The 18,438-nt window shown below is 44.4% G+C and overlaps 1 protein-coding gene across 9 annotated transcripts in view; it reads left to right on the plus strand.

Annotated features, from left to right (window-relative positions):
* Positions 1 to 18,438, plus strand: part of LOC121596046 (transient receptor potential-gamma protein) — a 73,842-nt gene that overhangs the window by 47,967 nt on the left and 7,437 nt on the right. For 3 of the 9 annotated variants that reach the window (XM_041920626.1, XM_041920631.1, XM_041920630.1), the window contains exons 3-11: positions 5,120 to 5,165; positions 9,263 to 9,517; positions 12,450 to 12,502; positions 13,064 to 13,449; positions 15,544 to 15,674; positions 15,796 to 16,033; positions 16,120 to 16,262; positions 16,346 to 16,535; positions 16,623 to 16,805. In XM_041920626.1, coding sequence (XP_041776560.1) covers positions 13,099 to 13,449; positions 15,544 to 15,674; positions 15,796 to 16,033; positions 16,120 to 16,262; positions 16,346 to 16,535; positions 16,623 to 16,805 — 1,236 coding nt within the window. In that variant the 5' untranslated portion in view covers positions 5,120 to 5,165; positions 9,263 to 9,517; positions 12,450 to 12,502; positions 13,064 to 13,098. The remainder of the gene's footprint in view (positions 1 to 5,119; positions 5,166 to 9,262; positions 9,518 to 12,449; positions 12,503 to 13,063; positions 13,450 to 15,543; positions 15,675 to 15,795; positions 16,034 to 16,119; positions 16,263 to 16,345; positions 16,536 to 16,622; positions 16,806 to 18,438) is intronic. The other 6 variants (XM_041920632.1, XM_041920627.1, XM_041920628.1 and 3 more) reach the window with 6 other exon arrangements.

Here is an 18,438-nt window from a genome sequence, read left to right on the forward strand (position 1 = left end):
TCACATGGTAAGCGAACATGGTTCGCGGTGTATGTGTTTGAGTTAGTCTGATTTTTTCGCCCGAAAGTGATTGTTTGTGTGCTAGTGTTGGAGATAGGCGATAGGACAAATTGAGCTTCTCTATTTGGTTGATTTTGGTGAATCGTTTGAATGTAGCTATGTGTGTATTTTTTATTCAACTAAACCGAGCAATTTCATTCTGTGATGGTATTAGTTACATTTCCGCTTTGGTTGATGGACGGCAGCTCCGGAGCTCCGTAAAGTGATTGTCACCGAAAATAGGCCATGAAAACAATCATTGAAAGGAGAGACTTGTTATTTAACTTCTTATTTATTAACAAAAGAACAAAACAAGCAATAACGGCCCAATAGTTTGAAGACTAACACTAAAAAGGAGATCTTTAATAGATACTATGAAGTCATTGATATAATACGGTCGTTTGATTGTATAAAAGCCCACCGAGACCGATGCTGTGATACATTTGTTTTGAAGCCCCGTACCCATAAAAGTATCCAATCATCTATATTCAAATCGTCCTTCCGCCCATCATCAGTCAAAAGTGACAAGTCATTTTTTGAAAGGCTTCATAAAAAATGAATCGCACATATATTTTAATCATTATGACATGTGCACCACCACTCCCCAGCGGACCAAACGAGATCGATACTCGATACCGGTACAAATCAGTCGTCTGCCTTTACCACGATTGACACTACATACCCCACTCGAGAGCGGGGCAGGACAGTGACATCGAGATGAAAATGAAACTCCATTTACATATCGTAACGATGGTACGATTCCGTCCGAACAACGGTACGATCATCAGCATTGCCAGTTGAGCCATCGCAGAGCGTATCCTCTTGAATTGGAATTGGAAAAGTGGACGTCAACCAAACAACAAAAAGCGGGGGCAAAATGTTGAAGAGGAAACGAACTTTCCCACACAAACGCACTCCCGATGCGCAGAGGAACCGCCCGATGAAGTTAAATTTGCTTTTGATCGAGAAAGCTCACATGTTTTCCAAAACTGTTTCGATGACGGTAGGAGAGCAAGCATCCACTCGAACTGGAAAGAGATAAAGTGAGAAAAACAAACACTCGAAAAAAGCCGAATCGATCGGCGGCACTGCTACTACTGCTGGTTGGAAAGATTTTAACGCTTATTGACACACCCAACGGTGCGTGGGAATGGTGGTTTCGATGTTTTTCGCGCTCTTTACAGTGGTTGTTATTGTCGCGTGATGCTGCTGTTTTTTTTTCTTCTCTACAATTCGGGGTGTGCTGCGACCCTTGGCTGTAGCACATACAGCTGTTGCCGTTGACATATGACGAACTATTTGTTGTTGGGTGGTACATTAGCATGTGTCAGGGCCAAGAGGGCTGTGCTTGATTTTGCTAACAGCCATTGAAGGAATTTGACGTTTATGTGTTCATCTGTCATGGAAAAATTGACTTTTGGTTTGGCGGGAGAGCATTACTGGGAGTTGTGATTTGTGAAGTGATTTGTACGTTACAACTGAGGTTAAAAATAAGGAATATATATGTATAAATAAGGAATGGATGAACGTTTTCTACTTGGTTTATCCATTATCCAACTGCATTTTGTTATGTTAGAAAATTGATCTATCTTATTAAGTATTCTTATGGGAATATCAAAATTGGAATTTTAGAGAAGCACATAAAATCCTAAAATGCCAGAGCTGGTCTACTCTTTGTTGCCTATGTTGTGGTTTTCCTTCAGAGAAAAGTTTAAGCTAAACAATCTCATTTTTCTGCATGCATGTTTGGACTTGCTTCAAAATTTCGCACACATACTCACAGTATCGGAAGAACTTTTTGGGTAACGTAGCCAGCGGAAGATAACATGCCGCCCGAAGCCATTCACCAAGAGACGTGATGAGGTCATGAGTTTTATGATTTCCTTTCACTTCGTTTTTTTGGCAACGTTTCACCATCATTCGGTGTGTAAATATTTTATATCTTATCTTCGCTCCCGTTAAAAAGGAATATTTTGATGAGGCATAAAAGTGTTGTAAAGCACTATAACTGGAGGAAAATTGCACACAATTGCCCGGCGACAAAGGTGACAGTTTTAATGATATCTATCCCTGATGCAAGAAGACGTTGGAAGAGATTGTGCGTTCAATAAAATAGCGTTTGGAGGGTCCCCTTTTCCAAGAAGATCCACTACACCAGTAGCCACTATCGTTATATTGGTGCAAAAGAGCACTTCAGCAAACTGCACCTGCCACCAGGAACGGGTAACGAGCAACAACAAGCCACGAGCTGCCAGTGTTCGACCTAATGGACACCGGATTTCGGACAACTAATGGTCAATATTTTCTACCCGAACCATTTCCCAACAGTGCTCCAGTGTTTGGGGTGACGCTTTGGGGGTTTTTTTGTGGGCCGAAGAGCTGTGTAAATAAGCAACTCGAAGCGACCTACTTTCGGTCCGGGCGAAGTTTTCCACATGCGGCGAATAAATTCATTCACGTCTGCTCCTTGTGGGATAGACCCAACCACTTCCCCCAGTATTAATAGCAAGGTGATAATGATGGTGGTTACGATTATGGAACTCCAAACGTGTGTGGTTGGGTGGGTGGAGAAAACGAGGGAGAAGGGGAAGGGGAAAAATCAGAACCATTGAAAATGGGAATTCAGAATCGTACATCGGTCGGTGGAAACGTACAAAAGCGAACAGGAAGTCAGAATCGCTTTTCCGGGTGGTTCACTCATTTGGAAGAAAGCATTCCGCCCCCCAAAACTCGGTGTGTATGCGTTTTCTAACGGTTCTGGGTAGTGTGTATGTGTGTGAATGTGTGTGGAATTCCGTTCCTGGTTTCTTTTTTTTACCTTTTTGGGGACCTTTTTGGTATAATATGATGATGATGATGGGTTTTTGGTGTGACCCATTTGCTTCCCGTATTCGATTGCATTGTCGTTGGCGGACGTCAGGGCGGGTAGTGAGCAAGGTGAAGGTGTGTCACGAATTTTTCACCACATCCAGCCACAACAGCTCGTGACCGTGGCTGGACTTTGGGCGACGCTAGGGGCTACACAACGGCGACAATTGGACGTGCAACTGAAGTTGTGCAGTGTTCCAGTTTTGTGTTTTGTGTTGAAAGGAGCAAACAGGATTGCCGTACGCATAATGATGGCGAGTCATAAAGCCAGCCGCAAACGGTTTGATTGTGTGAAGGTGGTATTAATGCATTCAGCGTGAGAATGTTGAACAATTTCAAGAGGGGAGTAAATTGGGACGGTGCAATTATTGCCCATTTGGGGTAGGCTTTTATGAGAGAGAGAGAGTGGTTGAAAAGGTTAAGTGTGTTTGAACCGATTTGAAGAGGAACTGTAATTGTGAACAATGAAGTTCGCGTAACAGCTTTGAGAAGAAGCCTTGTACGTTGTAGGGGTAAGTTTGTTTGGATTTTGTGAACTTCGAGGTGAAAAAGACGTTCCAAAATGCTTCATTTCTTCATTTTTAGAAGACAAATATCATCCAGTTTTGTTACTTTACTAGATCTTATTAAACTTAGGCATGCTTAATGGTTTTAAATGACCCTTCATTTGTAAGAAACAGCGCCTATTTTGACGAAAATACATAATTTTAAAAGCTTATCTCGCCGCAAGAGCGGCTTGAAGTTACCGCCGTGTTCGAAGCGAAATCAACTGTCGGCTTTTATCGTGCTTTATCTACACACCAACACGGAGAGACAGCTCCATCCAACAGGAAGCATGCCCACAAACGCTATCAAGAGAAGGAAAATTAATGGAAAGCAGTGGAAGCATTAAAAAAATACGGCTCAACCCACTGTCGGTGATGAGCTGAGTTTGCATTTGCCACACGCGGGCTTTAAATTGTTGCGTGCCAAAGCTCTATTTCCCGTGCAGCGGGTGTTCCAATACCAACAAGCGAAGCGATGGTGGCGGAGAAGGCACACAGTGCAAGCACTGGCAAGCACTTACAATCGATGACGAAGAGTAAGCACTTTATTTGGGTGGCCCCGTACCTAGTCCCAGGGAACATGCAACGCGGTAATATTGGAGCGGAAATTTTTGCACAGGATGAGCCACGACCGGCACAACGGATTGTGTCGGGAGTTTCGTTTTGTTGGTGGCATGCAATCGTGCACCCTCACAGAAGTAAGGAACCGCGACCAGCAGCAGCGATAGGATGGGGCTGGCTTATGGCGTGTGGTCGTGCTGTTGCATGTGCGGTCGCTTGGCCCCGGGGCAATTGATGCACCGGAACTGGTGCGGTATTTTCGCACACACGGCATCCGTGGAGTCACGGGTTGGGTGGGACACGGGTTGGTCGTTATTTAAATGCGGCCGTTTTGCATTGTGAAGGCATTTTGCGGCGCAAAGTCTACGACGCTTTGCGGAGGGTTTCGCTGTTTACCATGCAAATGCAAACGGCGTTGCATGGTGGGCCTGTACCCCTGAAAGTGTGCCAAAAAGTCAACGAACTCTTACCGTTGCGGGCATCGATTTGTGCTGTTCAAAGGGGAGGTGAGTGTGTGTGTGTGTGTGTGAGGATTAGATAGAAAGTCATTGTACCGTTGGTTGCGAGTTGGTTGCCGTTAGGCTGCGGGGAAAAGGGAGTTTGTTTTGGGATCGGTGTTTCATTGCATTTCGAACAGAAAAGGCAGGATTTTTCATTACAAAACCGTTGGATCGTTGGCAAAAGATTTGAAGGGCGGGGAAAAACTGATTCCTAATTCTATTCAGTCCTTCAAACGTTCAAGGCGAATGGTTCGCTGATCGGGAAACAACCGAACAAAAGGGGTCCAAAATCCCGTTTTCAATTATGTAGCCAATAATCAATTCGCTGTCGACTCCTCTGATGGTCCCTTTCTGAAGGGCTGGCAGCAAGAATAAAAGTATAGTATAAATAAAATACTATAAAATAAAAAAAGCAAGAATAAAAGTAAAGCTCTCTCGCTGTCACTGATTTGATTGCGATGTTTATTCGCTCCAAGACTGCAAGATCAACCCGTTGGGGAGGAATTATCGTTGGTTCTTTTAATAAGAAATTCAAGCAAATGAATCCTGCCAGTGGCCTTAGTTCTGATAGTCTTTTTTCTCTCTTATTTCTTCTTCTGATTACAGTTCTCTGAATGGATAGATCATCATGATAATGATGCACCGGATGAAGGTAAGAGATGTTTTGATTTTGTTCCGTTGCTTTATTAATGGTGGTTTTGGGCGAAGAGAAGAGCAGTGCGATGGAATGAAACATTCCATGAACTGCTCTCGAACACGTTCACTAGTGAAGAATTGCAGTTCATTACTGGAAATCAAATCCTGTTAATGAATCAACCTCGACATCTTAATCCAGCTCCATCTAGACACTCACTTGTTTCGTGTTTCATTTACGTTTATTATTTCATCATATTCTGTTAATAACAGCGTTTCGAATCGATTACAGTATAACATTAAAAGCATTTTTTTAGATAAATAGAGTTTTGGAATATTTTATTTCAAATTAATTTCTATAAAACTGTTTTTAATCATTTGAATTTCAATTTGATCAATTTGAAAAGGAAAAAGAGTAAAAAGCTTCCTCCCAGTAAATTGCTGGAGCTATCCAATCTTATTTGTTAGATCTTAAATCGTCCAATTTAATGTCCTGTTGTGGTTCCCGCTCCAAGTGTAACGATGGCTACCAGTTTTAACAAGAAACTGGACAAACGATTCAATAAAAATTTCCTCTTTACTATACTTCCTCCAAACACTTTACCAACCCCGCCACGATCGATGGTCCGGGCAAATGCTGGCGTGTTATAAAATACGGGTCATTGCATCCATAACAGATTGCTACCGTGCTCCGTGCGGCAGGCTGGGCTGCTCTCGTCCGACCGTCCGTACTCTATAATTAAATAATAAACAGACGATTAGCGGTGCGATATTGAACCGGTTGCAGCCGTGAAATAAATCATGCTGCACATTGGACGTCGGCGCGAGATAGTGTGGGCACGACCGTGCTGCGTCCGTTTTCCACCGTGAGCGCTTCTGGCGAAAGCGGGTGCAATAAACAGGCAATAAAAATAGTGAATAGCACTGGCCAACAGTAGCCCGCGGGATGAATCTTTGTCCGGAGCGTCTCAAGCGCGCACCGGTACAAACGCTGAATGGGAACGTGTTGGTGTTGGTGTTGGGGAAAGGCAAGAAATATCCTTAACACACATTTTTAGCCCCGAACGTGAACGCCACGCAGCGAATGACGCTGATTATTTATTTTCCATTATCGTTTCCGTTTCGATTGACTTAAAATTGAGCGGCAAAGGGGGGGAAAAAAAGGAAAGAAATGATTGCGTGCGAGGTCGCCCGGGCAAGTCAACGCGCGAACGCACGCAACTCGTTGTGAGTGTTTGTTTCTCGTTGGAAAGCAATGAAATGGAGAAGAGGAAAAAAAAAACTTCGACAAAAAAGAAAAAAACACCCGTTGCAGGAGCCGGAGTCGCCTGGGAAACTGTTCCGAAAGCAATTCGAAAAGCCTGAACCTGTGATGAAAGCGCCCGAAATGTTTGCTGCCGTGGCGCCCGCTGTCTTCGAGATGACAATGGAAAGAAGTTATCTGTTCGCCTGCCACACTGAAGCTGACCAGTGGACAAAAAGCTTGTTAAAAGAATGCTCTCACACAGCAAAGCCACATGATACGAAAAGTTTTTAAGTTCATGGTCATCAAAATGCATACTTTTCAGGGGCGTAGCATAACAAAGCGCCTCAAAGTATGCAACTTGCATTACAATTGTACTTAATGAATTCAATTACCTTGCTTTTCACATTTCCGGCAACAAATTTTGTCCACTGGCAACTGTCCGCGCCCTTTGGTGCGAGGCAATTTAGCACAAATGAAAGCGAACGCAGCCCTGTGGAGACAAAGAAGCGAAGCATCAAATTGGAATTTGATATCCCAGGTCCGAGGACGAATTTATCGTGACTGAGACAGACAGAACCACAGCTTGCGGAAGGAACGACGCTCCGACGTCTTTACCTTCTACTTTGTGCTGGCTTAACCTTCTTTCAGTGGGACCAGAGATGGTCCGACCGCGGCGATGGAGTAGCGTAATCGAATCACGAGAGGATGTTTGTAGTGTCCGGAGCGGCTTCCAATGCTCGGCAAACATGGTGCATGTTCTGTTTGACGGGTCCAGCCCAGTGACAGTGAAGAAGGCACAGGCAATATATCCGTTCGGCAAACGGAGCGTACTTGTATGTACACTTTTACTTTCAAGTGTGTTGTTATTTGCAGCACTCGTCGTAGAGCTTTCGCAATAAGCAGTTACTGCAGAGCATGGGGCTGAGCACGGTGACTTTGAGGAGCTCGTCCGTACCGGCTGGTTCAAATGGTTTGACACACAGATAGCTCGGTGGAGTTGGGATTGATTGAAAATGGTGTTTATTGCAAATGTTGCGCTGGCGCTACGCCTCGTAAGAGCGAGACACCGAGAGATACTGCATGCGTGTTTTCCGTCACTCAGAAGTGGTTTGATGTTGGCGCTCATGCTGGGTGAATCAACGGGACGATTGTAAATGTTTGATTGGCTGTAGCTGACAGCTGAGAAATTGATTTACTACTGATGTGCTAGAGTCGGCATTCAGGAGGCTGAAAAATTGGATTTATGATGCGTGTGTGAGAGATGTTTTATTCGTTTGTAGCCTGTCTTGGCAGGAGAGCATGTAGTGTTGGTACGGAGTAAATGAAGTTATCCTTGTTGAGCTGCAGCCCCGATGTCAATAGCGAGCTTGATTGTAGACGAACTGTAATGGTTCCGATGATTAATAAGGAATGATATTAAAACGATCGTTTTGTGATTTAATCGCTTTAGTTGTTATTCAGCATGAACAGCTATTAAGTGCAGAAGTATGTTCCACAGTGTTAGAGTAATCCATCTCCATTAACCGGGCAGCAGATGCGAAAAATTACTTCTGAATGGGAGTTTCACACCATCACAAAAACCATCCAATAAGAAAGCAAGCAGAGCAATATTGTACTCATATCCCACCACTAGCGAGTACCACCGTGTCGTCCAAACAGTTCAAAAGTTGCTGTCAAACCCGACCGTCAGCAAAAATGCCCTACATCCGCTGTTCACTGTTCACGTCACCGGTGCTGGAAAGTTGCACCACAGAAACTTGAACACGCTGTCAATCATGTCGAGCACGCTTATCGGACGAATGTGTTTTTTTGTTTGCTCTCCTTCTTCGTCTTGCGCACCATTCTTGTGGTTTAGCGAGTATGGCAAACGCTCTAACGAAGCGTGCACGTGATTCGCACCCCCATCGATAAGGGTCATAAATTTGAAATCTATTCGTCCACGCTCTTGTGCCCGCTGCCCGCTGTGCGTTCGGTTCGGTTACAGCAGCCGCTGGATCGATTTATCTCCTCCCCCATCTTTGGTCAATAATTTTGCTTAACACCTATTTGTACGTGCTTTGTTTTCGGTTCCCAGGGCGGCGGCTATGGTCCATTCGTCATTCTTTTTTTCTACGGTTTTTAAGTATGATTTGTTGGCTTTTGGGGTGAAGTTGGTGTTTTTGGATGGAGAAGCCTGGTGGTTTGTGAAAATGTGTTACGCCCAAAGGGCTTGAAGTTTTGAAGGTTTGAGCTTTTGGTTTTGGAAATATATATATTTTTTTAATTTTTCCACTCAAATCTGTCTAGAATTATATGAATGGTAATTCAAAAACTTCATTTCCAAACAAGCGGAACAGTATTGTGTTTTTCCTTGTTTTTCATGATGTTGTGAAAGCTTTCATAAGCTTATTTCTAATTTGACCAGTTTATAAACCATTTCTTCTCTATGTGATCATTCTATAAGATGCGCAAAAAACAAAAAAAAAAAAAAAAACAGGATTACAAGTGACTGATAGCATGAAATGAAAAGGGAATTAAAATGAAGAATCAACCAGTATCACCAGTCAACATCTTCCCTAGTTCGAAACGATACGGAACAATGCACGTGCCTCATACACATTAAAAAAAGACACAAAAGTGCTCCCATCACTCATCGTCAGCGGAGAAACCGTGCCAGCGATCTACTTTGACGTGCGAAATATCATTCCATCATCCTTAATTCACCAACCGCCGTGCCCATCATTTGGTTGTTAAAGCTGCGCTTAGCTTTAACTTCAAGATGACCTCTCACCATTCCTTTTTGCCACCGCCATCCATCATCACATCTCATCCACGCTCTTTCTCTCTCTCTCTCTCTCTCTCTCTTTCTCTCTCTGATTCTTCCATACCAGCTCAAAGAGACGAGCCAGTAAGCGACGAGGAGGAGCGACGGGAGTGATCATACCGTGACCGTGTCGCCCATCTCATTCATCCCTTCTTCGTTCGCCTGTCCTTCTGTACCGTGTGCGTGTGTGTTGTTTTGAGGATGCAATTGCAGTAAAGGATTTGCTCGAGCTCGAGCTTGATTGCACGTTTGGCGTGCGCGTCTCGTGTGTGTATGCGTTTGTCGAAAGATGCGAAAATGATGTTGGATTAAATTATAAATGGTACTTGAAGGTGTTTTTTGTTGTTGCTGTTGTTGCTATATTCCACTATAAATCTTCCCTCTAGTGTTTGCATTCCTTCACTTCTTGGTGTTATGACGTTCGGCGCTGTTAGTTGGATGATTGTGGTTTGCGTTTTTAATCCTTGCATGCAAATGTATGTGTTCGTAAATATTATATTTAGAATTGAATAGTCAAGTGAATGTGATACGTTTTCCATTTTGTACTCGTATTTGTTGGGCTGAATGGAATATAATTGATATGGGTGATGTTTCATTATCTTTTTTTTATTAAAAAATAGTAAAATATGATTCAAAATTGTATTAGCATTACTTAGTCGTAAGAATCCCTTATTAAATCATCAATTGAAGAATTTTGGAAAATAATTGCAATCAATATAACGCTAAAAATCCTCATAAATTCTCATCTTCTTTTCCACACTAGAAAGTTCATTCAAAAGCTAAAAATAGATGCCCTATCTATCTTGCAACGATTATCACGCCTGTAACGACACGTGTTTAGATTGCGACATCGACTTGTTGCTCGCCCGCATTTAGCATCTCCGTTATTATTTCTAATCCCAATGGCGCCCCATTCCTGTCCCCTAACGCGATAGTTGCATGCAGTTGAAAGCGTTGCGAACGAGTCAATTGAATTGTTGAATTGTGTTTCGTGCAACGTAGATCCTTGTAGATACAGATTTGTCACGTACCGGAGAGGGCAGCGACGAAGTACGAATACCGTTCCACGCCGAAACTAAGAACGGCCCAGAACAGAGCACACAAAGAACAGCGTAAAAGCAGCATCGCTGAAAGGGATGAGCTTTCTTTTTGTTACTTTTCTTGCACAATATATTAGTGATGAAATAAAATAACTATTTGTACTGAGTTGTGTACGTGCTGTTCGTGTGTTGGCTGATGGCGATGCTGGCGCTGCGCTTCGTTAAAGCGATCGTTAGCGAGAGGAAATCAGCTCGCTGCTGCGGCGAATAAAAAGAACGACAGCAAAACCGTCACCCTGTTCGCGAATACGTTGCGTCGTGTAATGTCAGCAGCAACTGTAACCACTGCCAATCAATCGCAACCCCCCGATCAGGGCGATGGGTTGTGAGCGTATCTATTGTGTGGTAGAAAATTGATGCACATTCCTGCTATAGGAAGCGATTCTTTTTTTCGCGTTTTTCTCTCTTTTTTTAAAGCTCTTTGAAACGAAATTTCCACTCCGCGAGCACGATAGAGTGAGGTTTGGTAAATCCGATTACACAAAGCGTACAACGATACGCACGGGAGATGAGGTTTCCCCACTCCCCGTATAACTGACTACCGACCTCCGTGGTCCTTGAAGTAATCTCGCTCACAATCGTCCGATGCGACCAGATGCATTCAATAAATGCATCACCAGATGTCATTCGGATCGGGTCGAGCACGCGAACGGGACGCGAATGAAATAGTTTTGCCGATTTTCTCATCTAAGGTGGTGAGGGTACAGCACGCAACACCATAATCATTGACATCACCACCAGTTCCCGTGATGGGTCGATAAACCGATTGGAAACATAAATTGGCAATCAGGCAATCCGGCGTGCGTAGTTTGGGGTGAGCTTTCCGGTTGGTCGACCAAGGAAGGAAGCTGGCCCTGTCGCTGCTGGTATCTCGGGCCGGGTAATTGGACAAGCCTCCGTCACCGCGTGGTGCGTGGTTTCGGTCGATCGATTTGCATGATTAATGTTTAATTCGGAAACGGATCCGAGGGGTGGTGTCCTTTCTGTGTGGCTGATTGATACGTCTAAGCCTGGCCGGTGCCGGTGGCATGTTATTTTGAGGTTGATAAATGGAAACGAGAGGTTCATTGGGGGATGTCTGTTTTTTTGTGGCGGTGGTTCGATTGTTGTTGATGCATCATCTCCTCTCGCATGTGGTGAGCATGAGAGCATTAGAGCAGACTATTGAATGAAAAAAAAATCAAATGGTGGAAGTCAAATAATGTATCTGCTGATCGGGATTACGCACATGATGGATGGAGCTAATAAATTGATTGTTAAACATCCTTTCACAATTGATAGGAAAAAGCTAATTAAAACAGTGGGATTAATTGAAGTTATGAAACAATGGGACCCATATCCAGGGATGAGCAACCTGCAAAATGGCTTGGAAATGAGGCTGAATGAGGCAAAATAATTACTAAGGTGATAAAAATACAGTTCATATTTTATACTCATTGAGCTGTTCATTTGAAGTTTGATGTTCCTCTACTTGCATAAAATAAATTTGCTCTCCCCCTTGGTTAAAAGGTTGCCCACCACTGGATCAGATTATACAAAATATATGATGCGCTGATAATCCGGCAGCATTGCGCTTACACGCGTTCCGCATCCCACTCGGACGGGGGAGGTAGTGCTGAACTGGCTCCATTATGATGACGCTAATCCGCCTCAGCTGACGGTAAAGCTGTCGAACGGAGTTGGTTCACCGGCCACAGCTAACTATCGAGCCGCACAATCCAATTAAAAATGACATTAAACTTTCTCCGATATCGGTATAAATCTTTTAAGACTTTGTACCAACTATTTCCGACCGACTATGGTGGTTGTACTCTTTCTGCTAGTTTCTTCTGTTTTTTTTTTTTGTTTATGAGGACGTGCTACGTGCTTTGTGGCAGGCAGCAGGAAAGGAGTACCCGATGGCATGAGCCGGTAATCTGAAATAAAAGTTGTTGGTGCATGCATCCCTGTTTAGTGTCGTAGTCTGTTTAGTTTCTTTACTGCAGCATCAGCAGTATCTTTTTGATTATCATGTTCAACTTGTTTTGTTTCCTTTTATTTTGTTAGGAAAAGGTCGTTTTTATATTCGACTTCTATTTGTTTATCTATTCTAGTATATGATTGGTAAAGTGGTTACAAATTTTTCAATTTTTATGTTTCGTTTTATTTTTCCAGACTTAAAACTTGGTAATGAGAAGCAAATAAACTCTTAACAAAGCCAAAGCAAGGTAATTTTGATTGAAAAAAATCAATCGTTAAAAGATCGTTGATGAAAACGCCTAAAAGTAGACAATCCGCATAGCAATGTTAACTTGTTATGGCTTTGGTTGAATGTTATTGTTCCTGTTTTAAACTTTCATGTGTCTTTTTTTCCGGTAGATTTCTTTATCGTTCATGTTCTCTGTAAGTCTTCTTCTCTCTATTTGCTGCTCTTTTGGTAACAAGTTAGAAAGTTTTTCTAGTTTTTTTCTAAAAACGTTCAATAACTTTTTCGAATAATCTTGATCTTCTTACTCTAGTAGGACATTGTTTTAATAACATTTTAATCCATATGCTCTATTTACTTCTTGGTAGCTTGTTTCAAATCGTTCTACAAAGCTCGTTTACCTTACCTCTGTCCTTCAAACTAGCAGCAAACAAGCAAAAAACCCATCCCCACACACACAAACAAGCTGTCAATGTGCTGCATGCCTAATCGAATACTTTCCAGCTAGTCGCGTGCAGAAAACACCATCGCAAGCCGTTCGCACCTAACCACCGTCTCTCCTCCTTTCCCTCCGGTATTGCAGAAAGTGGTGAAGAAAATGTGGGGCAAAACGACTCGATGGAAAGTACAACGCTAAAGAGTAAACTATTCATCAAGAATGAAAAATCGGCTGCTCGGCGTACGTCGACCCCGGAATCCATGACCCAGCGGGCGGCGACCCAGCGGGGCAGCGGACCGGCAGCCGGCGGCGATGGTGACTCCACCACCGATCTGACGTCTGCGATGGGGGGCGGCGGACCAAGTGGTGGTGGAGCAGCAGGAGGAGGAGGAGGAGGCATGGCAGCAGCAACAACAACAGCAGCAGCTGCCACCATGTTGACGAACGAGCGTAGAGACACGAAGGTAGACATACCGCTGCCACAGTACATGACGCCGTCGGCGGAGAAATTTGCAGATAAACGAGTTAAGGTAAGCCCTGTAAATAGTGGGAAGGAAACAGACAGGGGTGGTAAATATTGACGGGGCGAAGTTCCCCTTTTTTGCAGTAATGATGCGGGTTGATGCGGAAAAAAACCTTTAAAAGGCTGTGTAAACAACATCAGGTCAGCTGTGCAATAAGGGTGCAGGGTTCGGCAACACAATCACAGGTGTACCTTGTGGCCCCATTTTGTGTACAGGGTTAGTAGAACAAAAAACTCCAACTTAGCCCTCACCTGGAAGTCAAATTTTCTCGCACGGCATTCCAGTGCGCTTGAAAGTTTACCGTCGACAAATCCGCAACGATGGCGTAGAGAGCAGAAACTGTCACTATCCCTTCATTTATAATGCATTCAGGTGTCACGGGGTGGTACCGGGTACGGGCTTACGGATGCCACGGCACGGAGCTGGCATCTCTTATCCTGAGGAGAGCTGACATTGGCTGCTATTCCATCCCGTTCCAGGTTCCGCTTAACGCATCGTTTGTAAGCTGCTGTAGCGAAGGAACCCGACAATGCACCCACAGAACAGAATGCCGCAACGCGCTTGTGATGGCGCACACAGCTGGTCGTGTTCCCGTGGCCCATGGTTCATAATTCCGGTTGCAAAATCCCCTAGTTTCTTATTCGCTTTTGCTCTGTCTCTTTCGCACCATCATCGGTACGGTACACATCATTATAGTTGGATCATTGCAAACATCCATTGCTGCCGGTGGGCGGTGGCCAGATCCGGTGCACAGCACTGCACGGCCACAAGAATTACTAATGAAGATGGGCAACCCCGAGCGGCACCGAACCGGAATGGTGCACACAAAAAAAAAAAGGAGGGAAAATCTTTGCAAAGGAAAATGTCCACAGAAATTTACACAGCTCAAGAATGCATGGCTGCAAGCAGGGCTCATTTATCTCAATTGCAGCTTATCGGTGGGTGAAGAGGTGAAGCATCGTGCTCGTGTTATGATTGTATGATAGGGTATTAGAATCTGTCCACCATCTGGACGGGGGAGATTGTCTTTTTGTGGGAAAAATACCGACCAATACTTTGCTAAACGTCGGATAAGTATTTCTTTTCCATGCAGCAACCAAAATATATTACCTTAAATCCGATGTTTCTCTTGTAAAAAAAAGTTAAACTGCAGTAGTTTTCAGTGTTTACAGCCACCGAACTGATATAAATCTCCTCTTTTTTAACAAACTGTTTTTCCAGCCATTGACAGACACGATTTATTGGCCAATCCCCCGTGTTTCCTCCCCATCTACGCTTGAGTCTGTCCGCAACGAATCAATTAAGCGAAATTGTTTGTGAAAGTAAATATTAAAACCGGACAAACCAATGTGACAACAACTGAGCACACACAAAAAAGGGGTGTTAAAACGATAATGAAATTTCGCGTGAGCAAAGTGGCGCAAAGTGAGCGCAGCAAAACATCATTTCAAATAAACGAATGCGTCATAATTCCCGTGGAAGCTGTTTTTTTACGCACAGTGACAGCGATCAATATCGTATCGTAAAAGACAAACAGAAACAAAAGTTCCCCAGTGTGTGCGTGTGTGTGTGTGTGGAGCTCGAGTGAGAAGTGTTTGTCAGGGAAAATGCTTTCCATTTCGTCGCGTTTTTATGACCATTTAAACGATTGCACTCAGCGACTGTGAGGCTGTGGAGGCTTTTAGGAGGATTTGTTTTGCTGGTGTCTCTTCTGTTTTTTGTGGCATTCACACTGGAGCCGGTTTGAAGGGAGTGTTGCGTGCTTGATTGTGTCTTCAACAATCTTCCAAGGAAATCATTTTACGACCTCCTGTGGAGAGCGTTTTGTGTGTGTGTGTGCGCAGTTTTAGACAATCTGTTTGTTCGTTGGGTGTAGAATTCATCGATAGAGTCGTCGTTTGTTCAACATTTGTCTATTTTCAAAATATTCGTGTCTCTGTCCCTGTTTACCCTGTCGGTAGTAGCTTCGGTGTGTAGCATTGGTTCTCAACAGTTCAGTCCCATTTGACCATTTAGTGGCAATCGTGTCCAACCGACACAGTAGCATCAGCCGGATGCGTATTAACGTTGTTCTGTTTCCTGTTTAACCTCGACTCACAGAGACACAGCATACACGGCATGATGGAGGAGGAGAATGTGGTCCGACCGCATCAGGAGATTGCCGCCCTGTCGCTGGAGGAGAAGAAGTACTTGCTGGCAGTGGAGCGGGGTGATGTCGCCACCACGCGAAGGTAAGATTCCCCCATCCTGTCGTTAATCGATAAATGCTTGAAATCGGCAGATCAATCTTGTCCATGTAAACACGGTGGTGTACATTTCTGTGTGTGTTTTTTTGCTCTCCCTCTTTCTCAGGATCCTAGAGAAGGCGGAAGCGGAATCGCACATCAACATCAACTGTGTCGATCCGCTGGGCCGGTCCGCCCTGCTGATGGCGATCGATAACGAAAATCTCGAGATGGTCGAGCTGCTCATCAATCACCGGGTGGACACGAAGGATGCGCTGCTGCACGCGATATCGGAGGAGTTTGTCGAGGCGGTCGAGGTGCTGCTAGACCACGAGGACAGCTGTCACAAGAGCGGGGATCCTCATGTGAGTAGTGCGCTCTCAGTGAGCTTCAATGCTTTTAGGAGCGCACCAGTGCAACAATGAGAAAATTTCTATTTTTTTTGCCACAGAGCTGGGAAGCACTGCCACCGGATACGGCAACCTTTACCCCGGACATAACGCCCCTCATACTGGCCGCTCACCGTGATAATTATGAGATAATTAAAATTCTGCTCGACCGTGGCGCCACACTGCCCATGCCGCATGACGTACGGTAAGGGGAAACCGTCTGAACAATTAAGCAAAACCCACGAACTAAATCGTCCAATGTTCACCTTCTTTTTCCCGCTTTTCCAGATGCGGCTGCGATGATTGCGTTACCTCCCGGATGGAGGACTCGCTGCGCCACTCGCGGTCACGCATCAACGCGTACCGTGCGCTGGCGAGCCCGTCCCTGGTTGCGCTCTCGTCCAAAGATCCCATCCTGACCGCGTTCGAGCTGAGCTGGGAGCTAAGGAGGCTGAGCTTTCTGGAGCACGAGTTCAAGGTACACCATGCAGTTGTGGGGGTGGGAGTATGTCAGTCAACATTTTCAACGCCTACTTTGTATGCTCCCATTTCCTCCCCACCGTAGAACGAGTACCAGGAACTTCGCCGACAGTGTCAGGACTTTGCGACGGCCCTGCTCGATCACACCCGATCGTCGCACGAGCTGGAGGTACTGCTCAACCATGACCCCACCGGACCGGCGTTCGAGCATGGCGATCGTATGCATCTGAACCGGTTGAAGCTTGCCGTCAAGTTACGCCAGAAGAAGGTACGCGGTTGGAGCAGGCTACTTCCCTTCCGCACTAACTATAAGCTCACTCGCGAATGGACTTTTGGTTGGTGGAAAACTCTCCCGGCAGTTAAATATTCATAGCCGCTAATTAGCATTTGCAGTACATATTTGGGAGGGTGTTGCGGGGTGGTGCAAGGTAGCGTTTTGGTTGCGGTTTGACAGTTTTGCTAATTGGCAAGGAAAACTAGGGAATGGAGCATGGGCACGTTTTAACACAACGACAGCGGTATTTGCATAAAATGGTGTTCGGTGCGAGGCCGGAGCTGGTTGTGGCAATGTTGCAATTGCAGCAACTGGACCACATTGTGCGGGTGTAATTGTTTGTGGTGTGTTTCGGGTGGAGTCCAATGGTTAGTGAGTGGTGTGGAGATGTGTTAAGAGGATCAATAGGTACAATTTTCAACATTTGATTCTCGTTCTCGTTTCGGGGATTGTGGTTCATTGGCATCGAGTGGTTTTATTGAGGTTAAAAGAAATATTAACAAGCTAAAGTAGACTTTAGAGCGATTTTAAACCAAAGTAATCCGATTTCAATAAAAGCACTGATAGCGGGCTCTATTTCATTGACATTGAACCCAACTTACGTTTGAAGCTTTGACCTCATTTTGCCATTCAGGGGTTCCTTTGTAGCCAGCTCAACATCACAAGCCGAAGTCCGTAAAATACATTTCAACATTATTGATGTGTCGCCAGGAGCCTATTCCTTTGTGCGACACACAATTGACAGGTTTGAAATGGGATTTTACGAATTGGCAATGGGATTGAACCTTACAATGTTGAGCTCGAGCAAATTGGCTGCGCATTATTTAATAGCCTTTCAATTGCTCGTTTACCGAGCAAATAGATTGTAGTATTAAAAGCTCGTTTCAACTGGCATTGAACAGCAATGAATTTTGCTCTTGTATGTGATGTTTGACAAGTACGCAGCTTCATGATTTATATATGACCTCAAGGCTTGTATCATTCTTCCAATTGGAGCCTGTGTATTCGATCCAATTGGTCATGTTTTCACCTTGCTTGTGAACTTTCAAAGCTACAACATCAAAGAAATTCTCATAAGAAACCTCGAACGCACACATACACTGTACCTAACCTACGCTAAACACCAGCCAAACCTTGTTAAAATTGTATACGTCCCACATTAGCTTAAAAAGGACATCTTTTACCAGAAAAATAAAATAAACACATGAAACATACCGAACCCTGTACCATACATGTAGAGCACGTTAAATGCCATACTTTCTTGTTGTGGCCATTTTTTCCCCTTCGTTGTGTACAATGTTATGCTGTGTCATCGTACATGGCCCACGCTCACACTAACGACGCCGCATATCCAAACGACAGGGACCAGATTTACGTAAAACCTTCGTAAATCTCAAAAACCCACCCCATTGTGCCATGCCACATTCCTCGTGCATGCATTCCACCATGTCCACCACCCAGGCATGTGTAGAGCTGCATCAAGCGTGGGGGAAACGCCGTCAAACGCTTTTCTAAGCTTTCAAAATTCCATTTTGCTGCTGGCTCACAGAAGCGAACGCCTGATAGTGGCTGTTGTTTTGGAAAAATTAAAATTCAAAACCAAACCAAGCTCCATTTCATGCGACAC

The sequence above is a fragment of the Anopheles merus genome, chromosome 3R, assembly GCF_017562075.2.
Source record: "Anopheles merus strain MAF chromosome 3R, AmerM5.1, whole genome shotgun sequence".
In the NCBI taxonomy this organism is placed as follows: Eukaryota; Metazoa; Arthropoda; class Insecta; order Diptera; family Culicidae; genus Anopheles; species Anopheles merus.